Source organism: Sinocyclocheilus grahami, unplaced genomic scaffold, assembly GCF_001515645.1.
Source record: "Sinocyclocheilus grahami isolate Dianchi unplaced genomic scaffold, SAMN03320097.WGS_v1.1 scaffold790.1, whole genome shotgun sequence".
NCBI lineage: Eukaryota > Metazoa > Chordata > Actinopteri > Cypriniformes > Cyprinidae > Sinocyclocheilus > Sinocyclocheilus grahami.
Genome location: NW_015505969.1, coordinates 944,327 through 963,506, shown reverse-complemented (window position 1 = coordinate 963,506; position 19,180 = coordinate 944,327). Strand labels below are relative to the sequence as shown.

Genomic DNA, 19,180 nt, shown 5'->3' with positions numbered 1-19,180 from the left:
CAGAGGCAGTAAGCATTACACAGGTAGTGAGTGGTTCCATCTTAACGATATCAGGCTGAATCACACTCACCACAGGACGTGGAGGGCGAAGGGGGCATGACAAGATCAGATGCCCCTGAGCTCCACAGTACAAAGAGAGACCCCGGGTCAGCCTTCTCTGCTGCTCAGCGGAAGATAATCGATGCTTCTCCATGATCATGGGTTCTGGTGCTGGTTCTGGAGGGTAACCGGGCTCTGGTCGGCAGAGGGAGGAGGTTGTGGCAGGGACTGGTGTTGCTGCTAAACAGGACTGCATGCGGTTTGAACAACGGACGGGCAATTGAATGAATTTTTCCAATCCAAATGAATCATCATATGCAGCGAGCTGTAACCGCAGCTGGGGCTCCAGCCCCTCTCTGTGAGTAGTCAGCAGCGATCTCTCATTCCATCCACTTGCTGCTTCGAGAGTTCTGAACTTCAGCGAGTATTCGGTAATTGACATGGTACCCTGTTGCAAATGGTAGAGTTGCTCTCCCACGGCGGTATCTCCGTCTGTCCTTCCAAACACCTCGTGAAAATGCACCATGAAGTTCAGCAGATTGTGAATAATGGGGCTGGCCTGAGTCCAGATCGTTTCCGCCCATCGCAATGCAGGTCCTGTTAGCAGGGAGATGATAAAGGCGATTTTAGAAGTGTCAGTGGGATATGAGTGCGGTTGCATTTCAAAAGTGAGGTTACACTGGAGGAGAAATCCGTTGCAATCCTCCGCCAAACCAGAGTAGGGCGCTGGCCGGGCCATGGGACTGGCGCTAATGTTAGGCGAAGAAGTGCTGGTTGGGATGGATGAGGTGATGGGTGGTGATGGCGGCGATGCCGGTGGATTGCGTAGCACTCGTCGTAGTGAGTCTACGAGCTCTTGGAATGGATCAGGGTTACTCATCTGTGCCGTCGGTGTTGGTCCGGTCTTCTGCTAGTATCTACACTATCTGAAGGCAAAAACATCTCCACTAATAGTAAAACAATTTTATTCTTACAATTTGTTTCTCTTTTTACATGGCTTAGGCTATCATAAAAATGTTATTATATTATAGTAAAGTGTTATATGGAGAAGTGCAGAGCAGCTGAGTAACTGCATTGAACATGAATGCTAATAGACAGCTAACTTAAACTATGCTCTCATAGGATTTTTAGCGACCAACAACTTGCTTTTGGGCACATTTTAAACTGCAATACTACTGTATTACTTAAGAGAGCAAATGGAAATATATGTATGATGCTAAAATAATGTCAGGTAATGGTCTGACCTTTTAAGCAGCTCTCAGGCATGAGCCTGTTATTTTCTCTTTGTTGTCTTGCTAATTATGTTCATTTGGGTAATGAAGCGTCTTCAAATAGATCTGTGTAAATGCAGTAATGTTAACCAATCCATGCACTCTTCCCTGCACTGTTTGTTTAAACTAAAAGCTTCAATTAGCCTATTTTTACAATACCTCACACTCTTTCATTGAACCGAAGGGACAGATAAAGCCCTCATGCTTCCATTTAGGTGCCAGAAATAGCCAGTGTTGCTTCATCCTTTTGTGCTCTAATAAGAAAAAAAGTCTCGGGTTACTCATGTAACCATGGTTCCCTGAGAGGGAACGAGACGCTGCATCCTGGTGGACACTTTGGGGAACGCTATCTGCGTGACCGGTACCTGAAGCATGCGTAAAACAACTCCAATCTTATTGGTCCACGTGGCCTGTGACGTCATAGGCAGGTACCTGAAAGTATAAAAGGGGCACCTGCTGAACAAATCACCAACTTAGGACACTTTGGGGAACGTGATATCCAATCACGCCATGCCGAGGCGCATGCCTGTCCAGCTGGTGAGAGAACACCAAGGAGGTGACAGACCAAACCTTTCCTCAGAGAGGGGCCAAGCCACTGATGCCTCGGGCCGCTCACATAACTTGGTAAAAAGAGGGAGCCCGATACCAGATAAGGTTGAACACCCTAACCAAGCTAAGAACACAGCCATCCTCAGATAGCTATGCTATGTGAGCAATAGTAGCCAGATACATAAGACCACTGAGAGGCTGGAAGCCTAGAGGAGTTCTCAAGATTGCCACCAACAATCCCAGCAAAGACACAGCTATCCGCAGATAGCTATATCCGAAGGGTCTTATGAAAAGAACCTTCCTAAAGAGCTGCCCAGACCAAGGGAATGACTATCTACTTAAACCCCGCAGGGGAGATAGCGCTGTCTAAGCCAGGGCTCAGGGAGACTGCTACTTAAAAACCCTAGGAAGGGGAGCAGTCACATGGCTATATCCCTAGGAAGGGGCTACAGGACCAAAAACTAAAACCTGTGAAGCTGCCCAGACCACAGATAGTGGGCTATCTACTTACAACCCTAGCAGGGGAGATAGCGCTATCTAGGCAAGGGCTCAGGGAGACCGCTACTTAAAACCCCAAGAAGGGGGAGCAGTCCTTAAGCTAGCACATTGATATCCTCAGATAGCCATGTACCTAAGAATGACTCTCTTAACGAGAGGAAGCCCTGTTCAGAAGTATCGCCAGAGATACATAAATGGAGTGGGGCCCAAGGAGAACCGGGGCCAGAACCAACTCAGAGAATTGGAACAGTCGAGCGTGTAACCCATACCATACAGGATTTTAGAAAAATGCGCAGGGTGCCTAGCGTGCACACTGACCACAATGTCGATTTTAGAAAACGAACAGAAGCTAGCATGTGTACGCTTACCATAAAAATGGATTTTAGGAATAGTAGAACAGGAGGGGCCTGACTGAGACTACCCAGACCACAAAGAGTGGGCTGTCGACTTGCAACCCTAGCAGGGGAGACAGCACTGTCACTGTAGGGCTCAAGGAGACCACTACTTAAAACCCTAAGAAGGGGAGCAATCACAGAGCTATCAACAGCTAGTCCCACACAGCTAGCCTGAAAAATCCCTGTAAGCCCTCCTATGATGCCACAAGAGTGGGCTATCTACTTGCAACCCTAGCAGGGGAGATAGCACACTCTAGGCAAGGGCTCAGGGAGACTGCTACTTAAAAACCCTAGGAAAGGGAGCAGTCCCTGAGCTAGCACATAGATATCCTCAGATAGCCATGCACCTAGGAAGGCTACCAGAAGGGGACCGACTGAGACTACCCAGACCACAAAGAGTGGGCTGTCTACTTAGAACCCTATCAGGGGAGATAGCGCTATCTAGGCGAGGGCTCAGGGAGACCACTACTTAAAAACCCTAGGAAGGGGAGCAGTCACTGAGCTAGCACATAGATATCCTCAGATAGCTATGTGTGTAGGAAGGGCTACCAGATGTGGAACAGACTGAAACTACCCAGACCACGGAGAGTGGGCTGTCTACTTACGAACCAGAGAGGGGAGACAGCACTGTCTAGGTAAGGGCTCAAGGAGAAACCCTAAAAATCCCTAGGCAGGGGAGCAAACATTGAGCTAGCACATGACTATCCTCAGATAGCTAGGCTCTAGGAAAGGGGACAACTACAACTACCATGGCAATGGCTGAAATATAACCACCCTTAGGTGGCTATACTAAGGAGGTCCCCAATCCTTGTCAGTCCCACAGTAGGCTAGCTTTTCGTTCACCAATATATTGACCAGAGGCTCACAATAGGAAGATCCAGACCATAGTAATGATTCGCTAAGGAGCGAACACATAAAACCATAGTCCAGATCAAAGCCTGATGCAAGCAATGGCCATAACAGTTGGTGCCTGAACACAGCTATCCTCAAATAGCATTTCCCTAAGATAAGGCTGAAGTCATGATGATGGCCATGAAGGGGGCCATCTACCTAAAACCCGAACAGGGGAGACAGCACAGTCTAGGCAAGGGCTCAAGGAGACCACTACTTAAAGACCCCACAAGGGGGAGCAGTCTCCAAGCTGGAACACAGCTATCCTCAGACAGCAGATTCCAAACAAGGCTTCAGCGCTTACCTGAGACAGTTTGTACCCATGGGGAACTAAACCCAGTTATAAACCCCTGGCTAGAACATAGCTGTCCTCAGACTGCTATATTCCAAAGCAAAACAGCCTGAACTGGAGCATAATCATCCACAGATGGCTACACTCGGAGCAGAGACTGTTAGGTCACAGGAAGGAACATTTACCGTAACCACTCTAGACTACTGAAGCACCCTGGGAGAGAAAGCTAACAGCTTCATTCCACAGAGCATTCAGTATAACCATGCCCAGCGAGGCTCTCCACACACAATAACATGCATATCAGAGAGGCATGGCTGAGTTTAATATAGCTCCGCCAGCGATCTCGCACGCCCTGAGCTAAAAACGACTCGGTGCTCACACTTCATCGTTATAGCAACGCGAGCAATATCCACGGCATCAGGCAACCCGATAGTCGAGGGAATGCGGACACCGCAGATCAAAGCAATCGCCGTGAGCTGAGATAATCCGAGCAACGGCCCGAGACGTGAACGCTTTGCCCCGCATCCCTCAGGGAATAGGAACAAACGCGAGCCGAGTGCATTAAAGTGATTCATCACAAAGAGTGCGTGGTCACAGAGACAAAGACGAAAAGGTTAGAATATGTCCTCAAGCGTTAGAATCCCAACACGGAGGCACATAGTCCTCAAAGCGCTGCTCAACTCACCAGGATGATGTTTCACACACGTTCAACAGACAGACGGCTCCGAAGACAACAAAAGTGGTGACGTATTCAGCAGTTGCCCCTTTTATACTTTCGGGTACCCGCCTATGACGTCACGGGCCACGTGGACCAATAGGATTGGAGTTGTTTTACGTATGCTTCAGGTACCGGTCACACAGACAGCGTTCCCCAAAGTGTCCACCAGAAATCTTTTGATAGCTTGTCTAACATGTCTGCCTAAGGATCTTATTATTGTTTCTTTAAGCATTTCCCCCCCTGTAGAAGCCTGTTAATGCCACAGTTTAATGCTGCTTAATGTAAAACACTTTGCATTTAGATTCAGGCTCATGTGTCTGTCTGTAGGCAGAATTTATTATCAATAAGGCGATTAATACATTTGGACTTCTAAGGTCACTGTTTCAGTACATTTAAGCCATGTTAAGCCTTTGCTTTATAACAGTTTTCAATAGATACATTTTCTATAGATAAAGCTTAACGTAAACCTTAGCAATTTGTGTTGGCTCATCAGTTCGTCTGTACACAGGCTATTCATTATAAATAATTGACAAAAAAGCCTCATGTTAAGCTTCTTTATATATTTATGTGGCTTCTATGGGAGAGAAAACGTGTGACTTACAAATATAGTCATTGTCTGCTGATTATGATTATTAAGTTAATGGAACAAAATTATAATGGTCTTATAGGATCAATGACCTGACACACATCTATGAATTTATTCAAAAATACTTGAATACACCTCTTCTATGATGAGCATGTTTATAATTTCTTCATTAAATAAAAATATTTGAATACATGACATACAAGCTGCAACAGAATCACAACTATAGTTGACGATAAATTCTTGTCAGCAAGAAAACCCTGACCCTAACCCTACACTTTGAAAGACAAAACCCTACACTTTAGACATATTTCAAAGACAATCGAAGTAATTATGAAATTACATGTAAAGCTGAAGCTGACCTACTTAAGTGGGTCAAAAAGCAAATTTTATTTAATATAAATTCACGATACATTTTAACTGCATTTAATTAAATTAAATTAAATTAAATCCATTTAATTGCAATTAACATGTAATTATGTGTCTGAAAACAATATATTCCGTTTCCACTTAAATATAATATTTTAAAGCATATGATTTTGAAATATGTAGGCCTACTCTTTTTTTATGCTGAAGTATGCTAAAGTTTATTTTTTAAAAGGGACAATTTGTTCATGTCCTAATACTTTCCTATGCATTTTAGTCAGTATTGTTTCACATTTTACTTTCTTTGGAAACACTCTTTTCAGAGTGATCACTTTGCACTCAGCACATCTTCGGCAGGACTAGGACACTTTAATTGATGTTGTGCAACTGATTTGCAATGTATGTGTCACGGGTTGTTGCGATGAAGACAGAGGAAGACAAAGAGTAATATTCCAATACAAAGTTTAATGATAACAATCCACACAAAAGGCAGGGCTACACACATTACATGTAACTGTGACCGGACAGTGACTGAAAAGGAACAACTTAAATACACAGTGACAACGAGATGAATACAGAACAGGTGTGATGACTACATTAGTGTCCATGACGACTGATGACTGGCAGGAAACTAAGACAAAGAAACACATGTGACTAATGAAAACAAACTGAAAATCCATGAAAACTATAAGACAAACTGAACATAACTGTGACAGTATGTCTTGATTAAGGTCAGACAATTTAATTTAATTTATTTAATTTTTTTGCTTGACAACACAACCAGAGGCAAATTCCAAATGAAAAATCTAAAAATAGTGGGAAGTTTGCCAATCAATCAATCAATCAATCAATCAATCAATCAATCAATCAATCAATCAATCAATCAATCAATCAATCAATCAATCAATCAGCTTAATCAAATGAGGAGGGCCTGAAAATGTCAATCTAGCCAATGAAAAATCTAGTGTCAATTCTGGGCACATGCACCATCACTCATTCGCATAACAGCCAATTTAGCTGATGAATAAACAGCTCAGCTGAATGCTTTAATGCCCATGTTGGATTTCCGTAAATTTAATTTTAGAGGACATGTTCAATGATCACCTTTAACCCTTGACAGCCTTCTGTCCCTTTGCTCTTATTAATGGCACTAACATAAGGCCTCCGAGGGCCAAGTGGAATTTGTGGGCGTTTTGTGCCGGCACACACATAGCATTTAGGTTAATTACTTGGCAATTACTAGTGAAAGCTACAAATCACGGGGCGAGACATCGGGTATGATTTCCTTGAGAGCTTGTGGCCTACAGGCAAGAAAGTCAGTGGCTCAATAACGTGATGTTAATTGTTTTGGCTAATCTATTAATTTATTCAAAAGGACTTTAAATAATGCAGTTCATACACACAATGTCTAGAATACACCTATTCTATGATTTATATCTCTTAAACCATCCAAAATAATTTTTTGTTAATTGAAATGGTAGCACTTTACAATAAGGTTCAATTAGTTAATGTTAGTTAATGTATTAACTAACATGAACAAACAATGAACAATACATTTATTACAGTATTTATCTAATCTTTGTTAATGTAAGTTAATGAAAATACAGCTGTTTATTGTTAGTTCATGTTAATTCACAGTGCATTAACTAATGTTAACAAGCTCAACTTTTGATTTTAATAATGCATTAGTATATGTTGAAATTAACATTAACTAATAAATGCTGTAGAAGTATTGTTCATGCTTATTTAATTGTTAACTAAAGTATTTAACTAATGTTTACCAATGAACCTTATTGTAAAGTGTTACCATTGAAATAAAGCTGAAATAAAATAAAACAAAATGTAAACTTAAAAACTTAGAAATGTTGCCTTGGCAGCTAACTGAAATCAAGTTTAAATTGAAGTACTAAAAAACTATTTAGTAGCTTCTATTTACTGTAACTTTAATTTATTTGTATGCCAGTTTTACTTTTAGTAATGCATTTTATTTTAGTATCTTATTTTATTTAAAACAAAACAAATTATTAATATTAATATTAATCAGTGTTCCTGTGGCTCAGCGGTAGAGCATTGCGTTAGTAGCGTAAACGGTGGGTTCAATTTCCAGGGAACACACATACTGGTAAAAAATGTATTGCCTGAATGCACTGTAAGTCGCTTTGGATAAAAGCGTCTGCTAAATGCATAAATTATTAATGATTATTATTAAATTATAAAAAAATAGAAAGAGACAATTATATTATATTAAGCACCCCAGTGACCATGTGGAAAGGTAATGTAAATACATCTCTTAAAATTGAATGAACTTATTTAGAGATTAGAAATAATTAGATTTTTTATGATAAGGCAAAGTAAAATGTTATATGATGCTACTTATAAGTCGGTCATACTTTATTTTAAGTTCCAATTATCGCTTTTAACAAACCATTAACTATGACGTTTGCCTCAATAAACTCCTAATTTGCTGCTTATTTAATAGTTAGTAAGGTAGTTGTTAAGTTTAGGTATTGGGTAGGATTAGGGATGTATAATATGGTCATGCAGAATATGTGCTTTAGTACTACCAACCAACAACCAACTAACAACCAATATGTTAATAATAGGCATACTGATAAGCAACTAGTTAATAGTAAGAATCGGTCCCTATACTGAAGTGTTACCTATAAGTCATACTTATTAAGTCATAACATTTGTAAAACCAAGTTTGTCAAAAACATGGAACCAAGATGGATACAAAAATTACATCTAAGAACTTATCAAATTTGTTTTAAAATAGACTTTTATAAAATGTTTCCTTTTCATTATTTTGAATACTCTTATTTCATTGACCCCTATTATACCTGGAGAGGCTATATTTATGTATTCATATTTAGGAGCACAGAATAATTTGAGACAATCATCTGAGTTCTAAAAGCCATTTAGAGCCAAAGGGAAATTATATCATGACAACACTGACGGGCTGATGCCGTCACATAGCAGTCATCAAGAAAAAGACAAATGATGCATACAGTGGTTTTGATTGCTGGTGCTAGTAAAACATCTGAAACCTTAGTCATATTTATGTTGGTCACAAATGTCTTTCGTCAAAACACACTTGGGACTAACAAGGCCATGCTAACCAGTCAAACTCTGACTCAAAGATTGTACATTTCATTCATCACTTCAATAGCTCAACCTTGCCTTGGGCAGAAAAGAAAAGAAAATGCATTAAAAACAGAACGCTGCTATTAACATACTGTAAGAAAAAGTGTTCAAAGAAGAGAGAAAGAAGCACAGTACTCAGCATGCCAGTCAACAAAATGCCCCATGAAACCTGTACAAGTGTGATTCATGGTGAATATGGGAGGGGAAGTGGCTTATTTGCATATAATGAAAGTCAAATGCTAAGAATTCATTAATGCAATAAGCACACATTCTTTTTGGATGTCAAACACGCAGAATAACAGCAAGGAAATGCTGCCTATGCAAACGTATAACCCTTGAAATATCTCCTGTTTGCCGGCCGGGAATGTATATTTACTCCACAGGAACATTTTTGTTGTTGTAATCTTTTTTTATTTATTACTTTGAAAGACAAATTCATGCTGTCTCAATTCTTTTATAGTTTTATTTTTGAATTGTATAAATATTAAAATTAGCTCAGCTCAATGTATTTACTAACTTTCGCTGTAATAATTTGAAAGACAAATAAGGGTTTCAATATTAAGTAACTTTTTTGGGTGGTTTGCACCATAATCCATAGTGATGAAGGTGTGCAACAGCCAGTCAGCTTTATTTATATGACATTTATTCTTTGAGCTGAGCTAGCATTTGTTCACAGCAGTCAGTAAGTCCACTCAAGATTATTCAGTAATATTAGTCATATATGTCAGCTATGATACATCCTCTTCTTTTGTAATTCTAAGCTCCTTACTACTACTATAAATCATTCAATTGAAAGTTTATCGTAGCATGCAATTGTCATTTGCTTTATCTTTGGTTTAGCAAGAAACTTAGCATGAAAAATATCATATACTGCTCACGAAAGATAACTCACTTAATTCATGCCATGTATAGAACTCTAAAGTCTTTCATTGGGATGTATTCAAAGCGGTCTCATTGTCATCTGATTAAGTATTTGATTTCATTCATCAAATTGTCTTAATTACTGCTGACTTGAACGTCCTTGAAAAGCTACCCAGTGTAGATTATATGTATTTTCATCTAGATGATTAATGACAAGATTTATTCATTGCGAAAAGTGTCTGGCTGTCTTCAAAGACGTTCAATGTGGATCAGTAATTTGATTCAATTACTGGCAAGTGCTTCACAAAGGCAAAATCAATTCAGTGGGGTGCTCACAAATATAGCTGTACATATTCCTATTAACAAAATTAGCTTGAAAGCCATCTGTTTCGATTGGGTGACACAAAGACCGTTACAAGAAACAAAGTAGAACAAAGTGTTCCTATATGTTTGTACAGCCTCCAGCTTCCAACAATGCAGAAGCTTGAACAAAGTACTTGTTCGATTAGATCCAAGAAAGCCCAGTTTGATAAGTATTAACTGCAAATCGATTTTCTTTGTCTAAAGTTAAAGTCTTAACTCAACAATGGTGATAAAGATGCCAATTTTTCAAAAAGTGTTCCTAGTAAGTAATTACTAAAGAGGAAAATTCCTAAACTTTTGCACACTGTTAAAGTGTACCTGTTATGCCATTTTGAATATTTCATGCAGTGTGTAATGTAGCATACAGTATGTGAATGTAAATGATTAGCAAAGTTGTAAAGCTGAAAGTGTGTAAATAAAGTTTTTGTCTCCAAAAAAGAAAGAACCAACTCTGAACAGACTAAACGAGTCATCAGTAAAATCCCACTTCCGTGACGGCTACACGTAACACATTTGCATAATGAACGCCCATGTTCTAAGTTGGATGGTGGCAAATATTTGACCCTCCCTCAAACGCTGTAGCTTGTTTGTGTGGTTAACATCATGACGAGAAGACGCAATGTCCTATGCTGTGAAATTTAATTAGTTTTATTTTCATTTATGAAAGATGATGCGGCAAAGAATCAGTGGTTAAAAAAATTTTTCCCTCCCCATTGTACCACAGAAGTACAACCCCAATATTCTTTTGTGTTCCCATCATTTTACTGATGACTGGGAGTTCAATGCGGTATTCACAAAATGTTTGCTCTTGAAAGACTGCTCCGTATCCAGTTGATCTGGACCAGCTTGCTCCACTGAATCACAATCTGTAAGTATGATAAATAATAGATGTTAATATTTTCTATAGAGCATTCAAAATACGGAAATATGGCAATGGGCGTATCGCTTCCGACAATCGCTTTACGCGGCTGATGAATCTCAACAGACTGGGCCATCTGACTAATCAGAACAGAGTAGGCAGTAGACTATCTCAGAACTGCTTTGAGTGAATAATTTGAGAAACGTTGGAAAGTGAGTTGATATTAACTGCATATTTTGAGGACACTAAAGGGTTTTTGACCTTCCTTACATTTAAACCTATTGTAACTCCCAAAACAATATTAAGAACCTTAACAATGGCATGATAGAGATACTTTAAGGCTCGTTCACTCCAAGGACAGTAACTAAAATGATAACTGTAATGTTTTAATAATCATTCTAATTGTATGAGAAAATTGAAGTCTACACCAAGTCTACACCACAACTATCAAGTCACCTTTATTTATATAGTGCTTTATACAATACAGATTGTCAACGCAGCTTTACAGTGTTAAACAGGAAAATAGTGTCGATAATGCAGAACCACAATAGTAAACGGTACATTTTTCAGTTAAAGTCAGTTCATCATTGATTCAGTCATGTCATCGTCTAGCTCAGTTCACTTCTCTTCAAATAGTGTCTGTGCAATCAAGTCGACAATATTGCCAGAAAGTGTCCCAAAACTATGACAATAACGACATAGATTTTGTTGCTAGCTAAATACAAGCGCACGATGAAGGAGCATTCAATAAACAGTCTTTGATGATAAATCCACAGGGAAACAACCACAAGGAATCCAAGACCATAACCAAACACAGCAAAGCATATCCAAAGTAACATAAATAACTGGCAAATGACTGAACAGAACAGGAAGTACTACTAAAGACATTACTAAAGACACTAAACGAGGGAACAAATTAGATAATTAACGGACACAGGTGAACAGAATGAACTAATGAACAATGGGGAAACTAGGTCAGAGAGGGCAGAACTAAAAATACAACGAAAAGCCAGGCATCTGACAGTTCGCCCCCCTGCCGGGAAGGTGTGTTCTTTCACCGTTATCAGACCAAGGGAGGGTGTGGGCTTTGGAGGGGAATGTGGAATGGAAGATCTTTGGAGGGGAATGTGGAACGGAAGATATAAGAAAACAGTCCAGGATAAACAAAATAGTCCATGGGGGAGTGGAGGGTAGGATAATAAAAAACAAACATAACCACCTGGCTTAAACATTTAAAGCGGCAGACAACAAAACTGTTGTGTGCTTATAATAAACAATGTTATCATCTGTTGGTGTGGGAACTAAAAGTGTTACAGTTACCTATATAGTTTTTTAGTGTAAAATATTGACACATGAATGAAGGATACTGTGGCAAAATTTTTCCACCCAGTATCAAACATAACTTTGGTAATGTTTTTATTTTTTAAAGTGATTACATGAAGTGTCAGCCATAGTTTGTTGTCATTGCCAGCTGTTTTTTTTTTGTAATTGGTTATATTTTTTATGAGTAAAAGTCAATGTAAATGATAGTCCTGTCAAAAGTTTGACATATTGCTCAATATCTCAATTTGTATTCTGTGTGGGTAAAACTAGCAAAAATTGCATACAATTCTATTTAAAAAAATATATATATATAAAAATTCATAAATAAAAAAGATGTGTGCTTAATTGTATTGAATGTGCACTTACGATGTATTTCAAATGCTAAAAGTATATTTTAAAAGACTGTAATTGCAGATAATATAACATTAATTAAATAAAAGACCACCTAAGTGTAGTTAAAGAAAGTATACTTTCATGTTTCATGTCCACATTTAAACGGATGATGCAACTCCTCAGAGGACCTCAGATGATGCCAACCCTGAAACAACATACAGAACTACCACATTTTGCTATACGTTTGATTGCATCATATAATAATTGCTGTTAATATTGTTCATCGTCTGTTTTATTACGTCTTATATTGATTTTTCTGTACTGCTGGTTCGTCTGGTCAGAGGAGAACTGGCCCCCCGACTGAGCCTGGTTTCTCCCAAGGTTTTTTCTCCATTCTGTCACCGATGGAGTTTTGGTTCCTTGCCGCTGTCGCCTCTGGCTTGCTTAGTTGGGGACACTTCATTTCCAGCGATATCGTTGACATGATTGCAAAGATATTATTTAAACTGAGCTGGATGTTGACATCACTGAATTCAATGATGAACTGTCTTTAACTGAAAAATGAGTGTTTACTATTGTCATTTTGCATTATTGACAAACTATTTTCCTAATTAATGCTGTTCAGTTGCTTTGACACAATCTGTATTGTTAAAAGCGCTATATAAATAACGGTAACTTGACTTGACTTGACTTAAACAGATTGCAGTACAAATTTAAACAGTGCACTTTGTAATAATGTTGAATTTAATTTCATTTAAAAGTATATTTTAAACCTTTATGTTTTAATAATATTTTGTCATGCTTTAAAGTAACTTGTTTTGATGTGTTGACTAACATATAAAGCAAATGTAAAGTACTTCATTGTAATTTTATCTATAGTGTATTAGTGATAATGTATATACAGCCGGTTGTTATCTAAGAATAAACTGTTATCATAAATAAAAAAGTAATGTCCATATGGCAGAAATGTACAGTTCTAAGATAATACAAATGATACAGTTAATGTCATGTATTTAAGAAGAAACAATGAACATGTTAAAGCAATGATTACATGATCACAAATAGGCATTCTGAGGTAGAAAAGCAAATGGGGAATACGTATGCAAAAGTGTACTTCTTAAAAAAATTAAGTTAAAACATTACCAGAATAACATGGTTCAGAATGACATTTGTTTTTTGTTTGGAAAAACATCGAAACTGCAACATCTCCTTTATGAGACTGAGCTGTTACAACGACAGAATGTTCGAAGTTCGAAACTCATCAACACTTTAAATTGTGTTTACAGATGGCCTAACTGTCTGTTTAATTGTGTATGTTTATTTTAAACAGGAAATCGTTACACACTGAAGCCTATAATTACAAAAGTTGAAAGTCACACATTAAACTGCCCCCGTGTTTGTCCCTAAAGTGCCCAGTGACTAAACATAAGTACCAGTTGAGAATCGACACTGAAAATTTACCATTGATTTGGCCTATCCTCATCAGTATTAGGTGCCTGAGGTGGGAGACATGATAATGGGTTTATCTCACCTCCTGCTATATTCATCAAACTTGTTTTCTTGACGAGTAGTGATCTCACTACATCTACACACGTGCAACACTTTTCTCCTGCTTTTTGCTCCTTTCTTCTGCTCCTCTTTGACTTCACTTTGCGCAACCCAGGCTCACTGGATATACGTTACTGTGGCTACATTTCTACAAAACCTGAAATATGTTGCTTCACGTGTATTTTGCTGCACTTTTTCAGATGACACATCCACAAGAGGTGGTATAAGCTATATATATTTTTTTCTTTATTAAACGGGTTTATTAAACAACACAGTCATGAAAAAAAAGTGCCTGTGAGTAAAAATGGTTAAAAAATATCGCATTGCTTATTGCACATTTCAACGCCAGTTTCAAAGTGAAATATCCAGTGTCTGCCATTAAATAGCATGTTCAATTTTTCCCGAACAGTTAACCGTTACTGTGACAATGTTTTATAACATTGATTGTTGTATTATGGCAGGTTGTAAATTAAAGTGGTGCTAAAAGGTTAATTTAATTAATTTAAATTCAATTCAAATTTATTTGTATAGCGCTTTTCACAATACACATAATTTCAAAGCAGATTTACAGAAAATGCATGCTTTATCATGTTTGAAATTAACAGATACCTGCAATAAGTTCCACACTGTAAAAAAAAAGTATTGATGGTTTGCTACAGTAAAAACCTGTTAATTGATTAACAGTAAGTTTCCATACTATATACGGTGAATAACTGATAAAATTACAGAATAAAATACTGTTAAAATTACGTTTTTTGGAAGTGAAAAGGAAGAAGTATTGTTTAATTTACAGTGAAAAACTGTATTCCCTGCATGACACTTCACATTTGATGATTTTTCATTGAAATAACTGTTTCTTCTTATTATTTTTTCTTATCAGTTGGTACACTGTAAAAAAAAATCCGTAAAATTTATGGTAGCAAAGTTTTCAGTTTTACGGTTTTAACTTAAATTTACAGTTAAATACCGTAATTTCATTAACTGATATAATGTTAATGTACCAACCTATTGAAGTACTGAAATCTGTTTCGTACCTTTGTAATACACTGATAACCACCAAATGCAGGTCATGATGAGAAAGTCACATGATGGACCAAAGCCCATCACAAGCAGCTTTTAAATAATAACATATATTGAAGGTGCACAGTGTCATTCACACAAACGCTAAATACCATCATGGTAACACACATGAAACTACAATAATGCAATAAACATTAATTTAACAACATTAGGTGTAACACACAACCCTAATATACAAAACTGATAAGAAAAAACTAAGAAGAAACATAGTTATTTCAACAAAAAAAAACTCAAATTTGAAATGTAACGCAGGGAATTCTGGGAATGTCAATTTACGGTTATTCACTGTAAATTATACAGTCTTTTTCACTTCCAAAAACAGTAAACTACCGTAAAATTAATGTCCAATAAATGTAATGTCTAATACAGTTTTTCACCGTATATAGTAGGGGAATTTACCGTTAACCATTTAACAGGTATTTACTGTAGTATTTTTACACTCTTTTACCGTTAAATTCACTGTAATTTTTTACAATGTAGGTTAGGGTTTTATCTTATATCTAATGTTGTTAAATTTATGTTTATTGCATTATATCAGTATCATGTGTGCTACCATGATGGTGTTTAGTATTTGTGTGAATGACTCTGGCTGCGTTCGAAACCGCATACTCAATGAGTAGGTATTTAATTTCAATAAGTACTTACTTAACGAGTGCTAAAAGAGTACATACTCAACAGCCAAATCTAGTTAAGTATGAACGCGATCCGCCATGTTGACGTAATCTTCTTCTTCTTTGAATTTTTATGGTGGTTTACAATCATGATTTATCAGATGTATACCGCCACCTATCGTACCGCAGTATGTAGTATGGATCGTGGTCCCATAATGTTGACGTTAACATGTGACCTCCGACATTATAACAAGTTCAATAATTACTTGAGGTGACAGGTGTGCACTACCACCTGATCACAACAGTAAATTGCTTACCCTGCCTAGTGCGGTTTTCCTTAGCGTTTGGAATGGTATTACAAAGGAGACGTCGGGCAGCTGCTCGCAGATCTCGCTTTAGGATTACACTGTTGATTTTATACTTCAAAAATGTCACCACTTATAAATTACACCAGAATGAATTGCATTGCTAGCTCACCCCAACAGTTTCGCACAATGATAATAACAGATGCAGACCCATGCTTAATTGTACTACATATTACTGAAAATTGTATAATTTCATTAAAAAAGCCTAATTAATTGTTTTCATATGACATGCATGAAAACACATAAGACAAATGGAGCCGATGTGAACATAAATTTTCAGTCAAGCAATGAATTAATGCATGATGTAATGAAACAATTACTTTATTTACTGATATTAATTCACTCATTTTTATTGTTTCTTAATTAACCATCACATTAGCTGTATACATATACAAGTCAACAACACATGAAACAAATCTTTATTTGAGTTTAATGTTCTAATAACAGCACATATTTACAGGCAGTGAACCCCACATCCTACTGCCATGTCAACACAGCTGTGCCGATTCTGCGGTTTTATTTGGACCAAGCAGCTGACCACCGTGCCCACCTTTGCCTGTCTTTGCCATCCATCAGGGTTCCTCATTGCAGCAGTCAGATTGGAATCTGACCTTGGGTGGGAAAAGGACATTGAAGTCCTCGTATTCCTCCACTGGCTTTCACATGCAGCATCCTACAGGGTCGTGTCACAGACCTTTGACATGCCCATATCCTCTGTGCTTGGGATTGTGCACAAAGTGAGCAAGGCAGTCATAGGAATTTTGAGGAGGGTGATTTATTTTCCAACCGGTGATGACCTGGAGGCAGTGGGAGCAGGATTTGCACAGCTAGCTGGGTCACTAGCTTTCAGTCGAGCAGTCAGTGCAATGGACGGCTGTCATATCCGAATTAAACCTCCAGCAAATAACTCCCAATGCTACTACAACAGAAAGCTGTTTCATTCCATCCAACTCCAGGCCATCACCGATCACCAGGGGAAATTCCTTGATGTCTTTGTGGGATATCCGGGGTCTGTGCACGATTCTAGGGTGCTGAGGAACAGCCCTGTATATGTCGGCAGCCTATTTCCACCTGCAGGAAATTTCATCCTCGGGGATGGTGGCTACCCTTGTCTGAGTGCACCCATCTGCCTCATCACCCCATAGAGACAGCCTGTGCAGAACCCTGTGCAGGCTCGTTTCAACAGCAAGCACTCCCGCGCACGAAGCATAGTAGCCTTTGGCATGATGAAAACACACTGGCGCTCCATTTTCTTCAAGGCCTTAGAGGTGAGCCCTGTCTTCGTGCCTGAGGTTGTTGCATGCTGTGCTGTGCTTCACAATCTCGCTCTTGTCAATGGGGACATCGTTGAGCCAGTGGAGAAAGATCATGACGACGGCCCCCCTGAACCCCACAACCTTGAACCAAGAGGGGGAGAACATTTGCGGGACAATATGGCTGCTGCTGTGTCCGCTCCAAACATTTGTGTGCCTGCTCTCCATGAGCATGACTACCTGTAAAAGATTAAAACAGGTTAAGTCACTTTGGATAAAAATGTCTACTAAATACATACATAAAAATAAATGTGATTTGTATTCCTAAGTAAAGCCTTTTTTGAAAGTTAGTAGTTTATTTCTTTAGGGTACTACTACAGGCTTATATAAATTTATATACATTTCATACAATTTTTATTTGAAAGATTAGTTCACTCAAACATATAAATTCAGTCATTATTTACTCACTTTCATGTTGTTTGATCCCTCTGTTTTTGTTCATTACACTATTTGTTGATGCTTTTGAGGCTTCTAAATGTCAGGCTTTATTGGCCAATATTGTATGACCAGAAACCAACAGAATATACTTGACCAAAATCACCTTTTATGTTCAGAAATAAAACTAGAGGGATGGAACACCATGAAGTTAATAAATAATGAGTTTATAGTGTATGTTTGGGTGAACTTTAATCACTGCTACTATGTGTAGTTAATGCAAGTGAAGGTGGTTTGTGCAAACAGTCTCAACATAGGTTATGAAGGGCCATTGTCCAGCAGAGTTCATTTCCTTCCCTTATGTGTGTGTGTGTGTGTGTGTGTGTGTGTGAAATTAAATTCTCATTTCAAACATATGTTTGTTCTTCACAAAAATCCACGTTTAAATATACATATACATTATTTATTTGCAATACATTCAAGGAGGTGAAGTAATCTTTCCTCCCTTTGACTTGCTTCCCGGCGCCACCTTTCTTCTCTTTCTCTGTCCTCAGCATGTCGTCTCTCCTCCCGCTCTTGTCTGTCTCGTTCTCGTCTCTCCTCCTTCTCCTCCATTTCTCTCCATCTTTTCTCCTCCCTTTCGACTGCTTCCTGCTCTCTTGTCATTTCCCTCTCCTCCATCTCCTTGATCAGATTCTCAATTGATTTCCGGGTTCTTTTCCTTGATGCCCTTGCTGTGTCTGGGGCTGGGCTCACTGAGGATGTAGAGGCCACAGCAACATCCGGGCCAGATGAGGCAACAAGGGCAGGTGGAACGATGGAGGGTCTGCACCCAATTGCTTCATCCATGGCCCTGTACCACTTCCAAGATGCTGCTGTGGGCTCTGCATCCTCAGTGCTCACACCGGTTGCTGGACATTTGAGATCCTACAAAAATGTACAAACAAAACAAAAGCAGTCATTTTAACAGCACAATGTCAACTGATTTCTGTATTAGAAATAACAACATGATCTTACTTTATATTTTTGTTTGAGGTTTTCCCATTTTCTTTTTTTACAAAGGCCGCCGTCACCCTGTCTTGCAGGCCCTGCTCCATCACAAAAGCTCTGCACACAAATCAAGAATCAGAAAAGTGCTGTAATATCTGTTTGAAATAACACTAATTAACAGCATATGACATCAGTTCCCTTTCATGGGAACTTCGAACTGCTTCCTCTAGGGGTCGCTATGGGGGAACGCCTTGTCGTGACCCGTGTCTGAAGCATACATTGAAAAAACACCAACTCGTTGTCCGGCGACAGCCATGACGTCACTACCGGTGCGACTAGAGTATAAATCGGCGCCGGGAGCTACACATCATTCTCTTCTTCATCTTCATTGACTGTTCTGTTTGAAGCGTGCA

General features: G+C 38.6%; 1 protein-coding gene across 1 annotated transcript; it reads right to left on the bottom strand.

Moving 5' to 3' along the window:
• Positions 1-17,512: 17,512 nt before the first annotated feature.
• On the bottom strand, positions 17,513-18,626 carry LOC107561744 (luc7-like protein 3). Its single transcript, XM_016246217.1, has 2 exons — positions 18,307-18,626; positions 17,513-17,582 (listed from the first exon to the last, which is right to left on the bottom strand). The coding sequence occupies exons 1-2, from the start codon at positions 18,624-18,626 to the stop codon at positions 17,579-17,581; spliced, it is 324 nt and encodes a 107-aa protein (XP_016101703.1). The 3' UTR covers positions 17,513-17,578.
• Between the last annotated feature and the right edge of the window lie 554 nt (positions 18,627-19,180).

Bases quoted from the DNA above. Each gene is read 5' to 3' on its own strand.
- LOC107561744 (XM_016246217.1), bottom strand. From the start codon at position 18,626: ATGGATGAAGCAATTGGGTGCAGACCCTCCATCGTTCCACCTGCCCTT.